The 26,077-nt window shown below is 32.6% G+C and overlaps 1 protein-coding gene across 9 annotated transcripts in view; it reads right to left on the reverse strand.

The window, feature by feature from the left end:
* Positions 1 to 1,138: 1,138 nt before the first annotated feature.
* The window catches only part of EPHA5 (EPH receptor A5), a gene marked incomplete at its 3' end in the record, with an annotated part of 318,653 nt that continues 293,714 nt past the window's right edge, over positions 1,139 to 26,077 (reverse strand). For 7 of the 9 annotated variants that reach the window (XM_081303958.1, XM_081303957.1, XM_081303956.1 and 4 more), the window contains 3 exons: positions 12,852 to 13,045; positions 9,239 to 9,394; positions 1,139 to 1,252 (listed from right to left, as the gene is read on the reverse strand). In XM_081303958.1, coding sequence (XP_081160084.1) covers positions 1,147 to 1,252; positions 9,239 to 9,394; positions 12,852 to 13,045 — 456 coding nt within the window. Of the gene's footprint in view, positions 1,253 to 9,234; positions 9,395 to 12,851; positions 13,046 to 26,077 lie in introns of those variants that run through there. The other 2 variants (XM_081303960.1, XM_081303959.1) reach the window with 1 other exon arrangement.

A 26,077-nucleotide genomic window follows, 5' to 3' on the forward strand; every position in this document is an offset into this window, starting at 1 on the left:
ATGTGCCTGGATTTAACAACATTAACAGAAGCCAGCACAGTTAAATCCTTCTACATCCTGCTGAAAATTTGCCCTTTGGTGTCAACTTTGCTTGACAAGATATTTTCTGGGAATCAGAAAGGTGAAATTTCTTACAGGGGTGCAAGATTAAAGGCGAGAAGATCACCATTGTCACAGATATCACAAAGTGTTTTTAAAAAGCCAAAGGGGATTTAATCTTATAGACATTTCCTGTTAGTGAATAAAGAGATTAGTAGCTTTCGGACACATGAGGGAAAAAGAGACACCAGCTTGTGTTAAATTTTGTTTTACTGCTTCCCTATTTTTCTTATTTGTAATACACTCTGGAACACTTGTCCTTATATGTTGCTAAAATTGAGACACTATTAAAATGCAAGCAGAATGATAATGCACACATATGCAAGCATACACACACAATTCCAACTTAAATCAGTTCTCAGATATATTGCAAAATATACAATATATACACATTTATTACTAATAGTCTCTAGAAGAGCAACTAAAAGTAAATTTTATAACACAGAAAAATAAATACACACCCTGCATTGTACTTTTCCTTGATCAAGCAATGTGTTTATAAACTAGTTTCTATAACTTAACACTATGTAAATAGCATTTTAAAATTACAAAAGAAGATATGTATTAAGAAATAATGTAATCATATTGCTCTTCAATACACTTATGTAGACAATTAAGACTTGAAGTAAACTTCAGTAAACTGCAGCTTTTCTTAGCCCACAAATGGCTATAAGACTTTTCCTTTCAAGTAGATCCCTGGAAGTTTTGAAAGGGGCTGACTTAATTTAGTCTGTGAAGGTGCTATATATTTGTATTTTCATGTAAAAATTTTGTAGAAGTAGTAGTGAGGATTTTTATGTAACATAAGATAGTATTTTTGTTCTTATTTTTTGAAGGTCATTGTTGCTTCATGAAAAATGAAGAAACTGAGAGGAAGATATGGAAATTTTAGTAAAACACTGATTACAAATTCTGTGGATGAGACATAGCTCTCCTAAGGTTTAGAAATCACTGTTTTCCCTTTTTCCCCTTTTTTTGTTAAAATAAATCTCAGGGCTGTTTACAAAGTGCAGAATCATTCACTGGAAGAAGTGACATTAGCAGAAGTTACAATGGCACCATTCCGTTCACCAGCTGCACCTTCATTTCTTGAAGGCTGTTCATGATCTTCTTCTGGTGACCGACAAGAGTCACTCCAAGCCGTCTCAAATCCCTGCATGAAGAAAGCACACATTGGATGTATGTATTGGTTCAATTTGTAGCACACCTCAAAATTTCACGCTGGGGCAAACTTCTTGCAGAAACTAGTAAATTTCAGTCCCAATTTAGACATTCAGGGTCCAAATATCAAAGGTAGTCTCTGAAATTGTACCTCTAAAAAACCTTTTTGCAGACAATGAGGTATCTATAACAGGCAATTATACAAAACATATTCGCCCCTCTTGGTAAACAGAATGATTTTAATGACACAGAGTGGTGAATATACACATTTTCACATCTTACCAATAAGTATTGAACTTGAAAGGTTCTATTTCATTGAACAGTTTTAAAATTGTGAACCTATAACATGTGCATTTTTTTTTCATGGAGCGCAAAATATTTATTTAAAATTTTACAGTCAAGTGGTTGAAGACTGAACAGTTTAAATGAATCATTCTATAAAATAATTATGTATAACAGATATCCTTAGGGAATAATCATCAATACATTGCTCTTATAACAATATTTTATGTTAATTTTTGCTTTGAACTCAAAATACCAGAGCTTTTCTCCTTTATCAAATAACATTTAAACTTTACTGAAATTTAGAGCTGAAAATTACACACTTTCAAAAAGTCCTTCAAACAAGATACTTTTCTTATGTTTTTTTAAAACAAGCACATTATTCAAAGAAGATTACAAATGTTTAGATTTCTAAACTAGCCAGGCATATTATGAAGCTTCCTGCACCCATGCACCTATGATTTTTCAATGTTATTTCATAGAAACTTAAGAATGCTCTTCCCATAAAGTGTGTATTTGACAAATGTAATGATTCAGGTATAGTTGGAAAATAATATGCATTAGGTATAGGAAAAATGAGCATCAATAATTTAAAATGCTAAATGAAAAAATTGTTTGGCATGTTATAAAATTGCTTTTTTGAAAAGATTAGGCTAATAATGAAGTACCTCTGCATTCAGTAAATGTATTCATTTCAGATTTTTTTTAGAATGTAGAAGACAATGACATTAGGATTATTATAGGCAAAATTAAATTGTTTCAAATGAACTGAAAAGATTTTCTTAATTATCAGAGAATAAAAATTAAATTTACTCCATCTATATTGATATTGCAAAAAATTGCTTACTGAAATAATATCTTTTCTTTTTTCCCTTTATAGTTTCTTGATTTCCTGTGAAGGTTTTAGGAAATGACAAGTAACCAAAAAATATTTTTAAATGCTATTGATACTTATGATGAAGATATATTTATTATTAAAATATGCATATTAAATTTAGATATTATTACAGTTACAAGATGCTAAATCACAATATTAAATAATAATGATAGATGTGTCATGGAAGAGAATCATCAGCAAAACTTAGAAGCCAATAAATATTACTTTGAAGCAAAATAACTATTGTTAGTATAGTGATGAAATTGACTATAATAGGTAATGATAAACTAAGAATAAAAAAAAACTTGAATTTAATCTTGTCTCTTTTCAACTTAACAGAATTTCTCATGTTTGTTCCTATTAACATCATGAGCTGGACACTTCTGTGTTCTTGGGGGCTGTTCTGTATGTCATGGGATATTCAGCAGCACCCCAGCTCAACCCATTAGATAAAAGCAGCACTGTACCACCACCAATCCTTCCTTGTTGTTAAAAGAAAGAAAATGCCTTCAGACATTGACAAATGTTCTGAGTGGCAAAATCTCCCCAGGTTGAGAATTGTATCACTAAACATAAATATAATAGGTAGCACTTAATACACATCTCCTTCTTTGCTAGTAAAATATTAAAACCTAAGATATAGATTATTTTTAAAATTTCCATTTATGGATTAGTTAACACATTCTTAGAGAATTTAAGTCATTTGGCTACATGGCACAGTCAGTAAGTAGCAAGAATAGAACCAAAACCAGTTACCTGATCACAAAATTCATACTCTTAATTTTTCATTGTTCTTAAAAATGATTTTGAGCAAAGCCATGTCAAACTAAAATGCACCAGTTTATTCATTTGTAAAACCAGAAATTTGCACATATATCATCAAATATTGAAAATTCCATAAGAAAGAAGATATCTAAAGAAGGAAACCAAGCACAAACTTTTTTGATGAGACTATAGTAAGTGGATCTGTATTTCATGACAGTTTCCATTATGGGCTAATTAATATTATGTCTCCACATGTTTCATGAATCATGAAAATTGTATAGATGTAGGTATTCATAGGTGTTCACTAGTACAGTGCAGATCAAAGTCAGGATAAAAAGAACAAAATTTAAATTTCATAACCTAAAAACCATCAAGTTCTGCAAAACATTTTAATTAGGACTAGAATTGATATTTTAAAATATATGTTCTATCACATACTAAATTATATTTCTGAATACAATCTGGGAAATATAAATATATATTTAAATACACATATGCATATCATTAAATTATATAATTCATAATTGTTATACTAATTATTAGAAATAATATTTTTGAGAATAACAATTACAGTTCTTAGTGACTTGAAAAAGTAATTCATAGATTTTTTTCCAACTCAAACATCATGGAAATTTCGTATACAATAAAAAAACTTTAATTTGAAAGGAGTTTGTATGTATATGTTCCATATTCCAACTCCTGGTTGTTTGGTTGGAATAACATCAAATCTGTAGTTTGACTTATTTTTGTATCCACTGCTTTAACTCGTAAATATGACTTCTTTCTCTGGAAATGACTTGACCACACAAAGACTATACATTTTTCCATGAAATAATACTAAAGAGTAAATGTTTTGATGAATGGAATTTGATTAATAAATATGGTATAGAATTTGTGTTTAAGGGAAAGTAAAGTTTGCTTATTTTAGATATGTAGGTTTTAAGTTAAAATCATTTCTATCTTTCCAGTGAACCAAGCATAAAAGTTTATTTTCAGATCAATTTATTGTTTGATGCTTCTCTCAGTTGCATATGGATGGTCAGACCACTAAAATTCATTCTCTACCTTCACTTTGTCTCTTTCTCCCTCCTTTGCACTTCCTTTCATTCCCCTCTCCTCAAAGGAGAAGTGGAATTATGAAAATATCAAACTGCATTTTGCATATTGCCTTAAATAATGTGTGTCTTTAATGGGATGTTATTGTTTTTCTTTAAATCATGTCATTTGAAGGGGGTACCTGGTATTGATCTCAGGAATATTTGACCACTGAGCCACATCCCCAGCCGTATTTTGTATTGTATCTAGAGACAGGGTCTCACTGAATTGCTTACCACCTCACTTTTGCTGAGCTGGCTTTGAACTGGTGATCCTCCTGCCTCAGTTGCTCTAGCTGCCAGGATTACAGGCATGTGTCACTTTGCCCAGTAGAATTGTCATTTAAAATATCAAATTAAAGGACAAAAATAGCATGATTTTGAGGTAATGTGTGTGTATATATATATATATATATATATATATATATATATATATATGTGTGTGTGTGTGTGTGTGTATATATATATATATATATATATATATATATATCCATATAATATTATTTTCAGTGAAACATTAGGGAAATATAAGATTTTTTTATTCATGTTTACTTATTCTCAATAAGTTATTCTAAGTAGTTTCTTTAGAAACCCCTTCAATCATGTTTTTAATGGTACTTCCTTTGAGAATTGAAATGACATTAGAAACTGTCTATAGCACAAGTTAAATGCCCTTATTCTAATACTGATAAATGCATTATTGAAGTATTGTAAGTGGTTTGTCTCACACTCTTTATTACTTCCAACAATTTCCATTTTATATCTAATGCATGTATTAAACGATCAGATTAGCAGTAATAATGACAGAAATTTGAGAAAAATATTTATATATAGTGATTATGTTCCTGCCATATATACAATGGTTTTTGAAAGAAATATTTGGAAATGGTGCATGATACACAATTTTTCTCATTTTGTTTTTCTATGTAAGATATTTTTAGTTAGGTAATTTTTAGTGTGTCTCCCTTTTAAATGGGTTTGATCCTCAGCACAACATAAAAATTAATAAAGATATAAATATATTCTATTAATTTCATAATGACCATACATAATCTTAAGTAATATCCAATGTCAATTCCAATGAATATAATCCTATTTACATATGTTAAGAATAGTGTTTTTATATAAAATAGTTTATATTTTATTGCCAACACATGATTCGTTTTAGAAGAGCTGCAAGTAAAATAAAATTCCACTGCTAGGATTACAATTCATCATCTTTTTAAACATTTTTTTCATAACTTTAAACAATGCAAAAACACTGTTTTATCATTTCATGATTACAAACTAGTAGAAGAAAAAATAAATTATTATAAGATGTGTCTAGCTGATATTTAAGTGAACTCTTGATTATTCAGGGTAAAATTAATCCATTTGTGGATGTTTCCTTTCTTTGCTCATTCTTCTCCTTTCTGCTATACATACATACCTGGTAGCTATATTTCTAGAATTTAAACTCATCAACATTGGCTTGATAGGAGAAGGGAGAAGAGAGATTAATGAACATTCACTAAAATTCAGTGTTTTTAGCTTCTTTTGTGGTTTTGTCATACAGTTCCATTTTTTTGGTATATTTTTTAAAAATAATCCTTATAATCATTTGTATAGCAACTGTACAAGGTTGGTATATTTATATTTGGCAAAAGGAGATTTAATCATGGCCTATTAACATTTTCATTAGGTAATACATGGTAAGGGCTAGACTTGGATTTTTTCCTTAACTACATAGAACACCAAAGATATGGAATTCTCCTACACATATATATTTTACATACTAAATTATGCATCTTGACTTTAATTCAATTAGATTTATTAAATTATCAATAATCTGCACACATTTTGGCTCTAAATTTGGAAAATGTCAATTTTAATATTTTAAGACTCAATTTTATGAACTGGTACTAACATGGATGCCTTTAGCTTGTATACAATTGGTATAATATTTGAATTCATTGGGTTTTGCTCATTTTTTGAATAACCAAAAGTTGACAGTACTGGCCTGACAAGAAGTCAAAAAAGCAGCTGTGACTTTGTCTTTAATTCAGATCTTTGGAATCAATTTGAAACATGCCTCAGGCTTACAATTCCCTGTCAACAACAACTCAGTGCACTTATATATGATAGTACACCTTTTGTCATTACCTCACAACAGTTATTCAAATATGAAAACTGTACACTGATTAACATGGTATAGGCAGAGAGACCAACACACAGAAACAACTAAGGTTGAAAGTTATTTCATGGAATATGCAATGACTCCCAAATCTTCAAATTCTTCATGTTTCTGCATTCATACATATATGCATGTACTGGCAAACAGTCCATAAAGAAATAAAACTAAAACTTCATGAAGTACATTTTTACCAAAGCATTATGGTTCTGAAAAATTGTGTTTTAACTCTTCTTGTTCTAAATCAACTATGAAAACAAATTTGATGTCAACAATTTCAACAAATGTTTTATACATGGCAGTTTGAGCATTTGCTTTATTTAAAGTTGATTTAAATATTTTTCTAAATATTGACAAGAGCTATGGATGTATTCTTGCATCTAACAGGCCACAACAATAACTCTAGATATAATATTTTATTATTTTATTATAGCATTATATGGGCTTCATAAAATTAATATTTACATATTTGGTGGAGAAGGTATGAAAAATCATTATCAGGCTGTCCTGCATTTTTGTTGATAATCCTTTTTTCCTTTGCTATTAATAATTAGTTTTTTTTACTAGGTTTTTTATTTTTATTTTTTTGTTGAAGAGCAAGATAAATACACAGATTATCTTTTTTGTTTTATAAATTCTTAACTGAATAAATAACTGATTACTCCTCATTTTGTATGTTATTTAACATAGTGTCTTGATAAATATTTTCTTACTTATTAGGAAAACTGTGGATTCAAAAGCACAGTAAAGAAGAGAATATATATTTAGTGTTGCTGGATTCTCTAAGAAGTCAGTTTTACTGGCATTAGGATTTGTAGCCCTAATTCCTAGTAAGGAATATGTTAATGATTATGGGCCCTGAGAATTTAAAGCAGTGGACATCAGAAGACCAACATTGGCTGGACTGGAAATATACTAAGTCTCCTAGTTTTACCTTCCCCTTTGGGTCAGAGTAAATAAATTAAAATGCAAAAATATCTGAATGAGGCTGTATAGCAAGAAGCAAGAAGCTAGAGAAGAACCATTATAAGAAGATAGAAGAGGTTGTTAAAACTTGAGAAAGAAGACATACACAATGAAGAGAGTTTTGGTGATATGAAGAGCACACAGGAAAGTAAATAGCAAAGAGTAAGAAAAGTGAAACTATAATGCATACATACTCAGCATATTTATAGTATTTGGAGGCCCCAAAGAAATACAACACAAATAATTAGTGCAAAACCATTCTGATTACAACAGTTCAGTCAATAAAGAAATAAAAACTAAGTAGATTAAATTATATATATATACATATATATATATATACATATATATGTGTGTGTGTGTGTGTGTGTATACATATAAGAATATATGCTATCTTAATAAAAAAGAGACATTGTTTAATGCAAATAATTTTATTATATATTTACAAGTAATCCAACATTGGGTAGAAGAAATACCTACAGTATCATTTTAATATAAAATGACAAATGACTTTAATAAATTAAAATGACCATTTTTACTGAAAAATTAAATAGCAATCATGTAAAAATAGTTTTAAATAATCAATAATTTTTTCTGTATACTATTTTAAATATAGCACACATGTCCAAAGGAATAATGGGCAAAGCATACATGTCATCAAGTAGGCATGGTCTGGCGGTGACAGTGAGGATGGGACTAAATGAGTCAGGAAAGCAAGCTGAGTGCTGAGTGGTTGCAATTTAGGTCAGTTTAGTTCTCGGTATGAAGTTAGAGAATGCTGAGAATGTGACATTAATTAGTGATAAATGATGGTACCCTGTTACCTTTTGTGGGGATGAGCAGTGAATTTAATGAATTAAAGAGTGGCAGAACAACAGAGATGGGAAGAGAACTCTTCAATGGTCCTATTTTGGGAAGTAATGATATCAAGACAGTGATTTAGTGGTTTAGAGTATTTTAACATTTTCTAATCCTTACAACAATATTTTAACCTTTGAGTTTGCAGGTAATTTGATGTAAGCTATCATTAATGGTAATGTAGTCTAGATGGAACCACCATAAGGACAGTTAATTTTCACAAATAACAAGTAGGCTAAAATAATTACACATACAGAGTATATAATAAAATACAAACAACTTACAACCTTAAATGATTTTATATTTAACTCTAGTGATTTTTATTTAATTAGATTTGATAAGCTTTATCTTAAACGTGCAAACAGAAAAGGGCACAATTGGTTCCACTGAGATTGTACCAAATAACAAATTGAAGGCAGGATCTAGGATATTCTTGGATTGTAAGAATATAAGATGCACCACTTAGACTTTAAATGAGATTCCTGCCAAAGAGGCTTTGATTAAGCTGTTGTTACCTGGATATTCATCGTAGAGAACTGAAATTTAGGAATATGTTTTGTTGTTATGTAGGATTAGCCATACCAATTGTGCTTACAGTTTGTTTTGTTTTGTATTTACATTCATATAACATAGGTACCAGTATAAAAACTTCTCAAGAAAACATCTTTTTCCACAACACAAAATACCAGTACTTTGCAATGGAGCTCTTATTCCAATTATTCAAATATTCAAATACTATTTGTTTGAAGCAAAAAAAAAAAAAAAAAAAAAAACACAAAGATACTGGTCACAAAAAGCATTAACCATGCAGTTGTTAACAATACAGGCTAAAAAAGATGAGGTTTCTTTGAAAACTGCCACACATGGACAGAGGTTAACTGATTTCCCTTGTTCTCATCCAAATTGGTTTCTGAACAATTTTTCTTGCCCCAGAAATTACATAAAAATTATCAGAAAAAAATTACTCACTCCAAGGTCACCTGAGCCACAGCGTCCATTGAACTGTATCCATTTTCCATGAAAATCTCTGTATACCGGCCCATCTTGATTGCTTCTAGCCATTCACCTACTGATCTATAGGCCCCAGATCCTAGAGGGCCATGTTCTGCCAACAAATTAGATACTCTAAAACACATAAAACATAAATATTAAAAGAACACTTTAATGCTTTTTTAAACAAAATTTACTGAGACTATAAATATAGTTACAGGGAAAATATACAAATGCTAACATGAAAGCAAATGGTTCAAAGTACACGACAACATAAACTCAGTCCACTGAGTACTTAAAAAACCCATGCTTATTTAAGTTAATATTTCAGGAAGTTCTGAAGCCATTTATTCTTTATTTTCTGTTCTTATATTAGGGTGATTGTTATTTCACCTAGAGTAAGTATCAGAACTTAGAAAATAAATTAATTCAAAAACATATAAAAATTGAAAATAACCAACCCAAACATTATTTGCTTTAAGGTAAACAAATCTGCAAACTTTGGTAATAATAAAAATGAGATATCAATGATGATTTCTAGAAATGCATCTAAAAGGTACCTGAAAGTAAAAAATAATTTACATGCTCATAAATTGGAGATTACCTAATTATATTGCAACCATAGGATACAGAACACAAATATCTGTCTTTGTACTCATAGTATTTGCATTTATCTCACATTCAATTTACATTTCAATCCACTTGAGTGTGGTTTCTACAAAACCCAATTCTTGATTGAGTTAAGGTGAGCAATAATCTCTATTTTGTCAAAATGAATGAACACTTTTAATCTATAAAATGACTGACCTGTATGAAATAAACAACCATCACCATTACCATAGTTCTCCTGAAATCCACTCTATCTCAACATTGTTTTGAATTAATATTCTCTCCTTTTTTTTGTGGGGGGGACGATTTTGTGTTCCTACCTATTCCTCAATCTCCTTTGACTTTGACTTTCTCTTTGGCTGACTTTAAAATTTGGAGGGAGTCAGAACTTATCCCTATGTCTTCACTAATTGAGTTATAACTTCACTGTACTCTAGTCAATTTTACTCACTGTCATGGCTTCAAATGTCATCTGTTTTTTCTGTTTGTTTGTTTGTTTGTTTTTATCTCCAGACTAGGTTTCACATTTCTCATAGGAACATCATGCCAGCATGTCTGATACTGCAGTCCTCATCGTTCCACACACATCTCCTACACTCATGATCCTCAATATAATAATACAATAGTGTACCTTGTCTTCACTCTCCTTGCAATAAATCCACAGAATATGCACATAACTCTCCATTCTAACTTGAATACACTGATATCTGACCACTTCTCTTTCCTCACTACCTTATGATACCTATTATAGTTTTGTCCCCCCAAAAACTTATGTGTTGAAGACTTAGTCTCCAATGCAGCAATGTCCAGAGGTGAGACTTTTGGGAAGGGATTCAATGATGAGGGCTCTAATGTCTTCAGTGGATTAATGCATTTGATAGATTAATAATTTGGTGGACTACTGGTAGGAGGTGGAAACTGTAGAAAAGGTGGATTCTAGTTGGAAGTAATAGATCACTGTGGTGGGGAGCATGCCCAAGAGAACCATCTTGTCCCCAACCCCTTCCTTTTCTTTTCTTCATAGTGACAATGAGCTGAGCTATTTTCCTCTGCCGTTCCCTTCCACCAGGATGTTTCTTCTTTTGGATTGAAACTTCTGAAACTATGAGCCAAAATAAATCTCTTCTATAAGTTGTTCTTGTTATGTATTTGTATCACAGTCATGAAAAACTGACAAACACAACACATATGTCTCACTTGCACAGTCACTAATGCCTCCAAGTTATCTTTTTGACTTCTACTCTCACTCTCTACTCCAAAACTGAACACAACTGTTTTTGCAACTTTTATTTTGTTCAATATCTCTCTCCTCCAACTGTGTGTTGGTAGCATAAAAGTACATATCTAGGTCTATTTACCTAATGCCGTATAATCAGCACTTAGCCAACAGTATGACACGGACAGAATGGTGTGTATTTTTTGAATAATTAAATGAATAAGTTTCAGTAATTCTTAACTATTATGCAATGGGTTCCAAATATTGTTTGAGATAGAAATTTAGGAGAAAATAGTTGGAAAGTATGACTTTGAAGATGAAATGCAAGAGTTTCAATTTCTGGTAAAAACAAGACCTACAATATGATAATAGAAAAGAGAGTCTTAGTAAGTTAGAACACAAAATAATTGAAAGAAATAATTCCAAGAAACTAAAAGATGTTGGAAAATCATCTTATTGAAACCACCAAATCTTGTGACATGAGTAAGGAAGGAAAAAACAATAGTGAACCTGCTCAAACAAAACCTAGCAAGCCAAATTCCATGTATTAAGAAGAAAATGTGTAAATTCTTAAAAATTTTAAACTATTCTCAAGCTCAATGATGATAGCCAAACAATTTAATTTAGAACATTAAGAATTTCTTTTATTATTTCCTCTCCTATGTCCATATGTGACAACATAATTCAAATAAGCAGAAAAGGCTTAATAATTTACATGACAATAGGCGATTTAAGATTAGACATTAGAGAGCAACACACAGAAAAAAAAAATTTCTATAAAGATTCATTCTGCATTTGTTACCTCAGGAAGTCAATGATGCCTTAACAGATTTTGACAATTCTTCCTCATTTATATTTAAAATGACCTTTAGTCTAGTAAGCAAATGCTATGTCAGAATCATAGAACTTATGTAACTTGATCCACAAATTGTTTCTCATTTAGTTCACACTAACAGGCAAACAATTCAGTTATCTGCATAATATTATTTCTTGTCAAAATAGACAACTGCTTCAATCACAGTTAAAACAACAACCTGGTAAATTTTCTAGTTTATAATCAAACTGATATATATTAGAATAAAATGGAAGTTTTTTAGATAATGAAAAAACATAATTTACAAGTGTGCAACACTATTAAATGCATTTATGCTGCCATTCAGAAAAGTAGAAATACGAATATTTGCTCACACAAATTTTCTTCACAAGATTACTTATTTGTCAGCTTTAAATCTTGCTCAAACTGCCCACTAAATGATTAACCAAATAATCTTATGTAACTGAATATGAGCAAAATGGTATCTAAGTTTTCAGTACTCATAAAATAAAAACACTAAACCTATTTATATTTAATTACAGATGCTAAAATGTATTCTAAAGAAATCAAAGTGTAATTTTGGTTAGACATTTCTGGTTTAAAATATAAAATATATAAGGTTTTAAATGGCCTTTCTTTATTCCTCAATCTACACCTATCCTCCAAAAACATATAAAAACACAGCACTTGAGTGTTATCTTTTTATTGCTACCTGAATGTAGCTAATTTTTTTTTCCTGCAACAGGCACATTAATTATCATATCGGGTAACAATGCTTTTAAGTATTATCACATATTTCCTTCATTATAAGACAAAAAGCTATATTCAAATATATCAGTGTCTTACAAATTCATAGATTAACATGTATGTAAGAATGATTTAATTGATGAAATATTTGTGGCATCTTTCCGAATGAGATACATTCAGTGAAATTGCTCAGGTCTGGTTTTTACCTGCTTGAAGCATTAACCAGAGTTTTCAGACTACTTGGGTTGCGAATCAGCTTGTCCAACATGTTGACTATTTCATCAAACTTGGGCCTGCTATTCCGGTCTTTCTGCCAGCAATCCAGCATTAATTGATAGAGAGCAGCAGGACAATCCATGGGGCTTGGCAGACGGTAGCCTTCCTCTACTGCTTTAATCACCTGTATAAAGCAAAACAGAACCAGTCCTCAACAGCATAATAGAACAGAATAAATTGAGAAAATTCCTACTTTCATTCTCATTCATTCTTTCAGCTCCAGTAATAACAAACCATCACTATTTTATTTTATAAATCCACGATTATTTTCATTTGCTGCAAAATAAAAAGACATCATAGTATAAAAAAGATAGTCTTTTTTCACTTATTATAAATAAAACAAGCAGTTATCATTTTAACCTAAAATCTTGGTGAAGGTTGATTTGTAAAATTAATTGACATAAAAATATATGCATGTTTTATTTAGTTTTTCCTTCTGAAATCAAATAGAGATTCAATTTTCTAGTGATTTCTCAGAAAAATTAATGTCTTTTTAATGAAAAAATATGTGCAGACTCACATTTTTCAAGTAATGGAATGAAAATTTTACTTCAAAAGAGATTTTGGGTAGTAAATGATAGATAAGTCAAAGGTTAAATTAGCATAACTGTCTCATGTATCATTTAATAATGTCAAGGTCTGACTGTTTATTTTCATCTACTTGTTTCTGTCAGGAGTTTGGAAAGCTGTCTAGTAGCACAGGTGTTATAAACATCACTGGTTTTCAATGCAACCAGAGGTATCATTAGAAGTCTAATTGTGAGACTGTTTTTACCAAAAACATTTGTAATGTTCCTGCTGCCATCAACATATCTTAACTCTAGAAGAGTTTTATTCATGCTGCTGCACTTTAAAAACACATTTTTATTCAATTATGAAAATGATAATATTTGAATGATACCAAAAATCAATATTAATGGATATAATTCTCAAAATCCTATTAAGAATATATCATTAACAAGTTTAACTATATTTTTCCACACAAAATTTTAGATTAGATTTGATAAATGAAAATAGAAGTATTAGCACAGAAACTTTAGAAAGATCAATTTCAAGGATTGGAAAGAAATAAGTTTCTCTATGAGAGAAATTGACATTTGAACAAAGACAGTGGCAGATGGAAAGAAGATGAAATGGTAGATTTAAGAGACACTAATGACCCAAGAGTAGAGGGGAGAGGATAGCAGAGATCACACAGTTCAAGCCCATCACATGGAACAGTTATTTTTGTTAACTAGAGGTGAGCAAATTTATGGAGAGAGAAAATGTTGTCAAGTATAATTTGAGATTTCTTTGATCGGAGGTGAATGGGGAACACCCAGATGGCAATTTACAGGAATCTGGCTAGAGCACAGGAGACATTTGGGCCGATAATATAAATGTGAGGGTCATCAGCACTTGGTCACAGCTTGAATTTGGTGTAGTTTACATCTCCCTAGGAAAAGCTTCCTAAGAAGTACCAATAGTTAAGTGTAGACTGAGAAATAAAAGTACTTTGAAAATAAATATTCACAGAAATAGATGGATAAATACAGACAAATGACCAAAAGAAACTACTTACCACCTTAGTTAACTTACTTAACTCAAAAACAATATAATCAATTAAAAAGCAAACCACAGAAAAAATTATTTCAACTACTACTATAATATATGTAGTACACTAAAGCTGATGCATATTGGGAGATCAAATAATAAAGAAAAGTGAGATACTGATTAAACATTTACAAAATATATATATTTTGTAAATATATTAGCATTTTATATATATATAAAATGCTAAATGAATTTTGAGAAAACATTTATTCTCAATTGTGATAAAATAAATATTAAAAGAATAAAATGGCCATTTGCCCTCACATATTAATGGAAGTTCACTTATTCATTAGTTTGCTTATTATAAGACTCCCCATTGCAAATAGAATAGTTATTCTCTTTAATAGCATATATGTACCAATATAATAAGTCTTATTACAGTTTTGATTATTAAATATTTTTCTTCAGTGAAAATTTATTTAAAATATAATTTTTTTCATATTATGGTATCTTCCCAAAGCTGCTATTAATTACTTCTATGTTTTTCTTTAGCTCTACTAGGGCACAGTAGCACATACCTATGATCCCAACTACTGGGAAACTATATGCAGGAGGATTGCAAATTTAAGAACACCTTGGCAAATAACCAAATTCCCCTATTAAAATAAAAAAGAAAATTGTCTTTCCTCTCTGGAGCAACTAGTCTTTATATGTGACTGCAAAATGAATTAATCAAATTAAATTCATTAGTTTTAAAATAACTTAGTAAGTTCTATGGTTTGAATAAAGATCATCTGCCGAATAGAAGATATTAAAAGGTGGTGAATCCTTAAGAGGTTGGACCTAGTGGAAGATGATTATTTCATGATGGCTTGACCTTTAGATGTGATTAACACAGTTCCAATACGACTTGGTTAGTTTTCTCTAGAGAAGATTGTTATAAAGCAAAGCCATTCCTTGTGCTTGGCTTCCTCTGCATGTAACCATTTCTCTTTCCTCTTCTCTACTATGTTGTGTTGCACCTGGGGGCCCATCACCAGAGGACTTGGCACCATATTGTTTGGATTTTTTAGCCTCTAGAATCTTGGGCTATATAAATATCTTTCCTTTACATGCTAACCACTTAGGTATTCTGGACATTTTAGGTATAAAATGGACATAAATTATATGATTTATGAAGTTATTTCCAAAATCTATTACTTTATCAATTCTGTTTTCAGGTAAATTTAGATTTAGAAATATAAATATCTTGTCTTCCAAGTTAACTTAAAACTTGACCTCAGTATATATATAAATATAAATTGATTAACCTTCAGAACTGATTTTTAAAATAAATTTAGAACTATAACTTAAAATCTTATATTAAAAATTTCTTAATAATTTTTCTTTTCATTTTATTTTTGTTTTATTGTTTTGGAGAGAAATGAAAGACATCAGTATTCTGGTAGTTTAGGAAATGTTGAAAATCTACCAATGTATAATTTTTTAGGCTATTTATTTTAACATACAATTTATAGTATGTACCCAAATGAATCATAACCTCAGTGATTACTATCATCTTTGCTAATATATGTTGTTGAGATCAACAAAGAAAAGAAGGGAAAAAGAAAAAGGCAACTATAATTTTTAATCAAGTTCAGATGTACTATATCTGCAATACTAATATCAACTGTAAATTTTCTTGACACTAAAATGTAAAGCAATTGTCTGAATACAATTTAAAGAAGGCTGTGTCTTCTTTCAAACCTCAAATCCTAACACTGAGCCACCAACATGGCAATATTATTTTGGTGGCAAGTTAACTATGTTGGATTCCTTCAATCACATAAACATTAATGGGTTCATCTTCTCAGATATATTTTTCCCAGAATATGATGTTTGCTTGCTTATTACACCAATAGAGCTTCAGCCATCACTGGGAGCTCTGAAGTCTTGATCCATAAACATAATATCCAATACAGCTTATCACTCAACCAGACTATTCTGTTCACAGTCTCGGATGTGTGAGAGTATCACACACTTAAGGATGTGCTGGTAAATATTTAACAACTGACTCTCATTGGAGATACATTTGTAATATTTACACATTTATGTGGTATACACATCTTTTCCATGCCAACAGAAGCTACCAATAGAATCTCATCCAGTTAGAAATGTTCTAAAATGTTGTTATCTTGTACAGGTTGATTCCAGTACACCACTACATAAAGGTCATCATCCAGAAATAATGAGAACTGCAGAGGGCTGGAAAGATCTTTTAAGGCACAGCTAAAGTTGGAGGCAACGCTCTAAAATGTGTGTAGTCATTCTTCACTTTGCAATAATGTGTTAAATCTGTGTTGTACTCTATTCCCCTTTTCAAGAAAAATTCCACTGAGCTAACAGTTATAGATTACTGTTATGGATTACTAGAGAGGAAGAGTCACCATGATGGTAAGGGTAATTGCTACTGAGCAGCAGAAGGCAATGGGATAGGTAGATATGTGTAAAACTACCAAGAATAAGGTATTTATTCAAATCACCAAGCAGGACAAAACCATCATCTCCCAGTTTTATGGGTGAGGAAAATTTGGAATGGATAGTGAAGAAGAGAACAAGGACCACATGAGGTGTTGAGATCTAAAGAAGCTACTAGGACTACAGTTCATCCAGGAACCTGCATCTGCTGAATTCTCAAGGAGAGAAGCCAACATGATAATAAAAGCCTGTTCCTGTGCACAGAAGTAGGTCTATGCTGAAAAAGGTCAAGAATTATAGGAACCATAAAAATTGTCTTGCAGACCTTCACCTTCAGGGATGATAATTAACCAAAACCAGCAGCTGCTATGTTGCCAAATCCTTTCATCATGTGAGCAACAAAGCCATGATTTCCACAAGTTACCCAGAGTGAATTATTGAGCATGGCAAAGATAATAAGAAAGGCTCAGGCCTATGAAGTATGGAAATCCTATGAAAGACAATGTTGGCTTGAGGTCCTCTGGAACTTTTCTCCTCTCTTAGTACAATTCTGTCTCAAATGGTTATAGACAATCATCCTTCCTTCAACCTATAATGTACATGGGAAAAGAACTGTGCCACAGTCTAACACTGTTCCAGGCTTCCCTTTATCCTTTCATAAGTTTTCTTTCAAAGATTTCCTCTTAATATCCTCATGTACATCTAATTCCCTCCTGGGATAGGCTGCTTAAAGGAATTAAAACTATCTTGTAAATTATATCATAGGCACAATGATTTACACTTTACATATACTATCCATATTCATCTCAACTATAGATCTTCAAGATAAGAATTGTTTTACACACATTACATGAAACATCAGAGGTTCCAGAAGTTTAATTTAAATAATTCCAAAAAAGTATTCTGAGAACAGTGTGAACATTATACCATAAAATCATATGTTTTTTATAACATATAATACAAAGAATTTATATATGTGTGTATGTGTATACATACATTATCTATCTATCATCTATCTATCTATCTATCTATCTATCTATCTATCTATCTATCTATCCATCTATCCATCCATCCACAATCAAAATGAGTCATTTTGTGAGAAAATGTATTCTTGATTACAGGAGACATGAAAATGTAGGTTTGATGCCTGAATGGCAAAAAGATTGTAGGGAGATTTGAGTGTCAAATGTGCATTTCAGAACGAAGTTCTATCTAGGGCTTTAGCATCAATACTGCTGGGTATTTGCTCAAAATCTTACATATAAAAGAGCTGTTATTTGAGACACAAAGCTCCTCAGAAATGACTAGAGTATATTTCTGGAAATAACTTTTGATAATGCAGAAACAGTTTCAAGTATATCAGTTTTGTTTTAGGATATCTTGACTCTTTTTAACAAAAGTTTACAAAAATATAGAGAGTATATTTTTCTTAGTAAAACAATTTTAAATCAGTAGAATTCCAGAAATTAAAGAGATCTTAGACATCTTCTGTTCAAGTCCTTTCACCTTTTAATTAATGAAACTGACCAATAGTTGTAGAATCCAAGATTAATGGAGTTAAATTGAAGATATTTGTTTGTTTGTTTGACAAGATCTTTCAGATAAAGCATTGGTATTTTTTATGTATCATTCTTTGAAAAGGGGTTAGAACTATCAGGAGGATACCAGTTTCCAAAATATTCACAGTTAAAGACAGTACTATACTTAGAAGACCAATATTATCTAGGAAAATCAATATTCTTTGATCCATCATTCTCATAGGAACAAACTATACTGAGGCTAAGAAGTAGAAAAATTTGCTTGCTGTCAAATCTTTAGTAAATTACATAATGTGGATAGAAATTAAATTCACATATTCCTAATTTAATTATAACATGCTGTCTATTTTACTACAAACTATTCCAGTAATTTAATAAGTATACGTGATATATCTATAATAAACAATATATTTCTTATATTCTATACCATATGTGTATGTATATACACATATATGGCACTGTAGGAACATATTTAGATCTTTCATATGTATATATGTATGTTTTCTGATTTGACATATATATATACACACACATAGAAAAGCATACACCATGCAAAGTATTTAAGTCGATTTATAACTTTTGGAGTCAAATATTCTCACTAACTTATAAGTAAAGTCTATACCAACAAAAGTTCAGAAAAATGCTGGATTAAAATTTGTAGGAAAATGAAAATACAGAAAACTAATTTCCTTTAAAAATGGAAAAAATAATTTAAACAGGAAGACTGAAAAATGATTACTTAAATAAGTTTGAGAACATTTGGAATTTATTTTTAGTTGAATTTATGGATTGATACATTCCTCAATAAATACAAATGAAAGACACTTTCTCTAAATGTAAAAATGTAATGCAATAAAATATTTAACTTGGTTTTTATTTGTGATTCTGAAAAACACTGACCTTTAGGTTGTTTGATATTAATAAATAGGCTTATACTGCCTACGGGAAGTTAACTTAGCTTCCTGAGATTTAATCAGAGTTCATGATCTGGTATTTACCTAAAATCATCGTAGTCATTCAAGTTTTTTTTTTTTTTTTTTTTTTTGGTTACAGTTTTTCTCTGCAATGGTAGCAGCAATCCTAAATCAAAAGCAACCTACTGCTGTGTTTTGTTCCCCTGGCACAGAGGAAGGTCTCCCCTGTGAGATTTAGATTATACTGTATGACTTGGTAATGTAAATTTTTATGGTGGCAAAGCCCTTTTTAGATCAGGTAGTATTTACAATGTATACATCATGGGATATATCATTTGAAACTTTCAGATCAGTACGTCAACTTTGCTCTTTGAGAATTTTTCCCAAGAAAAATAATCAGTAATCATGATTTTCAAATACAGTTGATCCCTCATGTTTCTTGGATATAAATTTGGATAGAACTTGGGGCATGTCACACTTAGTATTGTATCTAGAAATCAAGTGCTACAGATGACTATGAGTTTGCTGAGAAAATAGCCAGCCATTTACTACATTTTATATTAAACAAAACTATTTTAGAATGACCTATATTTATAGGATCATCTTTTGAAAATTTCATCTAATTCATGGAAAACCTGGTCAAAACTAAAATATTAGTTTTTATTCTTGTAATTTCCTAAAAATCTTACAACACCATTCCCTCTCATTTTTCTGAATATGTTGAAATTATGTTATATGAAAAAGTATCAAGGCGCTCAAATGGTTGAATCAGGGGAAAAATTTAAAAGGAACAATAAAAGCCAAAGAAAAGAATTTAAGAGAGTGGATTCGATGATAACTCCATGCCCAAAATGCTATTATAAATAAATTTTGAAAAATAGACATAGGATAGAAAAACTGAGAATTATTACACAAGATATAGATTCCAACAGGAAACCTATGAAATGAAGGGAGGTGTGAAGGATTGAAGACAAATTCCTCATCACCCTACAGAATCTCCCTGTTCCTATGTCCTTCTCCATGCCGCAATAGTGCTCCACAATGAGCAGTGTCATTGACCCAGACTCTGTTTATGGGAATGGCCAAGGGGATTTTAAAAGACACATTACTAGCTAAAGTGAAATTGAACTCCTTCTTGTACTTTGGCCATTTGGCAAATGAGGGGCTATGTGCTGGTCTCACGAGGAAGATGAGATAGCTGGAGGATAGTGAAAGTATATGACTACCTATCAACTAGCAGTAAAAAAGCATAAGGAAACTTGGACAATACCAGCAAAAGCATGAAAGAATATTCACCAAACAACGTAATCTACTTTTGTCTATAATTTTATCTGTAACTGATACAACTATATTAGATATAATTGCCAAAAATGGGGATGGTCTACTGCATGGTTGGGAATGACCAATGTTTCTGAGTGGCAGAATAAGAACTCAAAGCATTTCAAGTGTGAGTAGGAATTAACTAGGGAAATAAGGGATAAATGTTTCCTTTGAGTGAAATAGACACATGGGTGGGACCACCATATGAAGGCTTACTAGCTGAACAAAAATGAAAAACTTCCATAAAAATTAAAGGCAATAATAGTATTGAAATGAGACTTGGTGGTTAGATTTTTGTTTTTAATACAGTACTAGGTTGAAATTTCTAGTATAACTTTTATTATTTTTTGTGACCTTCTGAAAGTCATTTAACTTCTCTAAACTTTAAGGGGCATTATAAGGATAAATATAAATAAATATAATGATAACCAAATAATAATTTTGACCACAGTCCTGTCCCTTAAATCATAACACTGATATGTCCTCTCAGATGTAGAGAAACACAACTAAGCACTGCCCTTCCCAAGCCAAGCAAATGGGTCACAAAGGAAAACAGCTATACCATCCTAGTTGAAGTAGAGATTAGCTCTCTTGCTGTATGTGTGCTGAAAGTCAGAAATCCATCAACCTGATTTATTGCTGCTATCAGAGAAGAATGCTATGAAATAATTTTTGGGAAAATGGGTGTATGACCTAGACATCTCACTGGGGAATTTTGGAGAAGGCAAAATGGTTGGTATAGTCTGTGATACCAATACCCAAAGAAGGACCATAAGGAGAGCATCCAACTGAATATGTAAATATGTGAAAGTATGTCCCTTGATAGTAGCTAATAGGTGATTGGTGCAATAAGACAATATGAGGTGTGGAACTGAGAGCAAGCACAAAAAGATCTAGGAAGTGGGTTGGAGCACACGCTCCTCTTCTAGGGGCTAGCAGGGGCCTTCAATCAAGAGTCCTGGAAAAGCTCAGTAAAGTAGCTCACTTGAGATCTCATGACTTAATGTTTTCTCCACAAGAAACCTCAACAGCCCCAACTTATGTCATAATTTTGTCCCTTCTTTCCTACCTCTCCACTCAGACCAATCCTGAAGAATCCAGCTATAGTCTTTGGAAACAAAGATACAAAGGAGAGAGGAAGATGGCGGCGGGAAGTGAGTAAGCCGCTCCGTGCTCCGCGCCGCCGCGCCCGCAGCGTATGTTGCCGCGTCTTAAAAGATGAAGTAAAGATCATTAAAGGAGATCTGTCGACAAAGACTCAGCACCATGTCAAGAAAGGGGCCTAGGTGGAGTGAATCCGCCAAGATTCCAGCCAAGGTGGAGTGAGTCCATCACGACTTCAGCGCGAGCAGTAAGGCTGCAGCCCCTGAGCTGCCCGGCTCCCTCGGCCCCTTCTCCTTCTCCTCTCTGCCTTTCCACTTTGCTTCTCCCCCGCTGTCCTCCCACTCTCAGTCCCTAAATCTAGATCTCAATTTCTTTCCCCCACCCCGCCCGCTCTCCTGCAAGTCCAGTACCCGGCCTGCGCGGGCCCCGAGGTGCTGCCTCCCCTCCCCCAGCCCGCACCCCCTCCCGGGGGTCCCGAAGGCCACAGCTGGGCCGCCACCGCACCGCCGCCACTTCCCGCGGAGCACCATAGAGCAGACTCTTCACCGCGCGAGTGAGCTGCCGAGTTAAATGGAACAGCTGATAAGATGAGTGACAATTTAAAATCTAAGCGATCCAACATGGCGGCGGATGCGGAGAGATCAAGTCTCTAACCCCTTCAGCTGCGCGGGCATAGGGAGAAGTAAACTGTCAAAATACTGTTCGCTCAGGACCACTAGGCAATGTTGAGCTGAAGGGGATCCCGGGCGAACAGTCTGCCCCTCTCAGCACACACCGAGCCCGGACTGGGCTGCATTCTAGTTCTGGTTCGCCTGCTTCTCGTGACTCAGCACTAATGATCCCGCTGAAATAACTAGTCGGTAAAAGCCAACTGAGCACGATAGTCAGACCCAGGGTATCCCTCTGCTGACAACAGAGGTCCCTTGCACCAGCTACCAGGGGAGTTGCTACCTGAGGGCAAACAAATTCACTGGGGGTCCTCAGACCCAAGCCCTACAAACTTAGGGTCTGAGGGAGGCAAACAGAAAGGGTGTGCCCAGGCATCCATGGAAACAGGGCTCCCAGGAGCAGCAGACTCGGCTTGTAGCCAGTATTGTGGTGAGCATCACAGGTGAGCGGGGCCTCGCTTGAGGAACCACAAGAGAAGGCCCTAGGCACTCAGGATTGGAGACCCGCACAGTCTGGGAAGAAGAGCTGAGGCACAGTGATTGGTTCCACCCATCAAGAAGAGAAGCCTGGCCCAGTTCCCACCTACTGGAAGAGAAGTTAATTGAACTCTATGACTGCATTTATTATTATTATTATTATTATTATTATTTTAATGATTATTATTGGTATTTTTTTAAAATTTTATTTTCACTTTTTGTTGTTGTTGTTGTTGTTCTTCAACTTTCTTATTAATGGTTTCAATTTTTTTAATTCTTTTTATTCTATTATTATTACTATTATTTTTTAAATTTTAATTTCCATTTGTTTATTATCATTATAATTTTTTTTTGGTTTTAAATTTTTATTTTTTCGTTTTTTCTTTCTTTCTTTTCACTTTTTTGCTTTTGTCTTTTCATTTCTTTTCAATTTTCTTATTCCCCCTTTCTTGAATTCTACCTGCCTACACTCACTCTCTTTAGTGACTTCTTCCCTTCCCTTCTAACACCTCTCCTCCCAAGCATCAAATACATTTATAAGAGTAAACAGTAACTCAGCAGTCAAACAGAACAAGAAGTATCATGAGCATAAAAAGGCAAGGAAGAAAAGGAGTACAAACAATGAAGGACAGCCTAAATATTCAGGAGGACCTGGAGTCATCAGAAAAATGGCCATATAAAGACCTCAAGGAACACCTTAGACAGATGGAAAGGAACCTTAAAGATCACACTGAAAATGAATTACATAAACAGATAAAAGAAGAAGTTAAGCATCTTTATCAGGAGATAGAGATTATAAAAAAAAATCAAACAATAATTCTAGAAATGAAGGAAACTATAAACCAAATTAAAAACTCAATCGAGAGTATCACTAACAGAGTGGAGCAAGTAGAAGCCAGAACGTCAGATAATGAAGACAAAATATATCATCTTGAAAAGAGTCTAGCCAACTCAGACAGGCTGGTAAAAAATCACGAGAAAAACATCCAAGAGATTTGGGATAACTTAAAAAAACCAAACTTACGAGTCATCAGGATAGAGGAAGGCACAGAGATTCATGCCAAGGGAATGAGTAAGTTGCTGAATGAAATAATTACAGAAAACTTTCCAGAAATAAAAAAGGAAACAGATATACAAATTGTAGATGCATACAGGACACCGAGCACACAAAATCACAATAGACCAACGCCAAGACACATTGTTATGAAGATATCCAATATACAGAACAAAGAGAAAATATTAAAAGCTACAAGAGAAAAGAGGCAGATTACGTTTAGGGGTAAACCAATAAGGTTAACAACGGATTTTTTATCACAGACGCTGAAAGCGAGAAGATCCTGGAACAACGTATTTCAAACACTGAAAGACAATGGATGCCAACCAAGAATTCTGTATCCAGCAAAATTAAGCTTCAGATACGACAATGAAATAAAAATCTTTCATGATAAACAAAAGCTAAAAGAATTTGTAGCCAGAAAACCAGCATTGCAAAGCGTCTTGAGCAAAACTCTACACGAGGAAGAAATGAAAAACAATAACCAAAACCATCAGCGGGAAGTGCCTCGGTAAAGACAGAGGACAGGGGGAAAGCTAATCATGGAGAAACAAACTAAATTAGAAAAAAAAGAGATAAATAATCAAACATGCCAGGAAGTACAAACCATATATCAACAGTAACTCTAAACGTTAATGGCTTAAACTTGCCAATAAAGCGACATAGGCTGGTAACATGGATTAAAAAAACAAATCCAACAATATGCTGCCTCCAGGAGACACATCTGATTGGAAAAGACATACACAGGCTCAAGGTAAAAGGTTGGGAAAAAATATACCACGCACACGGTCCTCGTAAGCAAGCAGGGGTGGCCATTCTCATATGGAATAAAATCGACTTCAAGACTAAGTTAATCAAAAGGGATAAGGAAGGACATTATATACTGTTAAAAGGAACCATTCACCAACAAGACATAACAATTATCAATATTTATGCACCAAATAATGGCCTGCAACGTTCATAAAACAAACTCTCCTCAAGTTCAAGAATCAAATAGACCACAACACAATAATCATGGGTGACTTCAACACACCTCTCTCACCATTGGACAGATCCTCCAAACAAAAGTTGAATAAAGAAACTATTGACCTCAATATCACAATCAATAACCTAGACTTAACTGACATATATAGAATATATCAACCATCATCAAATGGATATACTTTTTTCTCAGCAGCACATGGATCCTTCTCAAAAACAGACCATATATTATGCCATAGGGCAACCCTCAGTAAATATAAAGGGGTGGAGATAATACCATGCACTTTATCAGATCATAATATAATGAAACTGGAAATCAATGATAAAAGAAGGAAGGAAAAATCCTACATCACATGGACAATGAACAATACGTTACTGAATGATCAATGGGTTACAGAAGACATAAAGGAGAAAATAAAAAAATTCTTAGAGATAAATGAAAATACAGACACAACATATCGGAATCTATGGGACACAATGAAAGCAGTTTTAAGATGGAAATTCATCGCCTGGAGGTCATTCCTCAAAAAAAGGAAAAACCAACAAATAAATGAGCTCACACTTCATCTCAAAGCCCTAGAAAAGGAAGAGCAAAACAACAGCAAATGTAGCAGAAGGCAAGAATTAATTAAAATCAGAGCAGAAATCAATGAAATTGAAACAAAAGAAACTATTGAAAAAATTAACAAAACAAAAAGTTGGTTCTTTGAAAAAATAAATAAGATTAACAGACCCCTAGCCATACTAACGAAGAGAAGAAGAGAGAGAACTCAAATTACTAACATACGGGATGAAAAAGGCAATATTACAACAGACGCTACAGAAATACAGAAGACAATTAGAAATTATTTTGAAAACCTATATTCCAATAAAATAGAAGAGAGTGAAGACATCGATAAATTCCTTAAGTCATATGATTTGCCCAGACTGATTCAGAGGATACTCACAACTTAAACAGACCAATATCAATAGATGAAATAGAAGAAGCAATCAAAAGACTTCCAACAAAGAAAAGCCCAGGACCAGATGGGTATACAGCGGAGTTTTACAAAACCTTTAAAGAAGAATTAATACCAATACTTTTCAAGTTATTTCAGGAAATAGAAAAAG

This window comes from Spermophilus citellus, assembly GCF_964194105.1.
Source record: "Spermophilus citellus genome assembly, chromosome: 8".
Classification (NCBI taxonomy): Eukaryota; Metazoa; Chordata; class Mammalia; order Rodentia; family Sciuridae; genus Spermophilus; species Spermophilus citellus.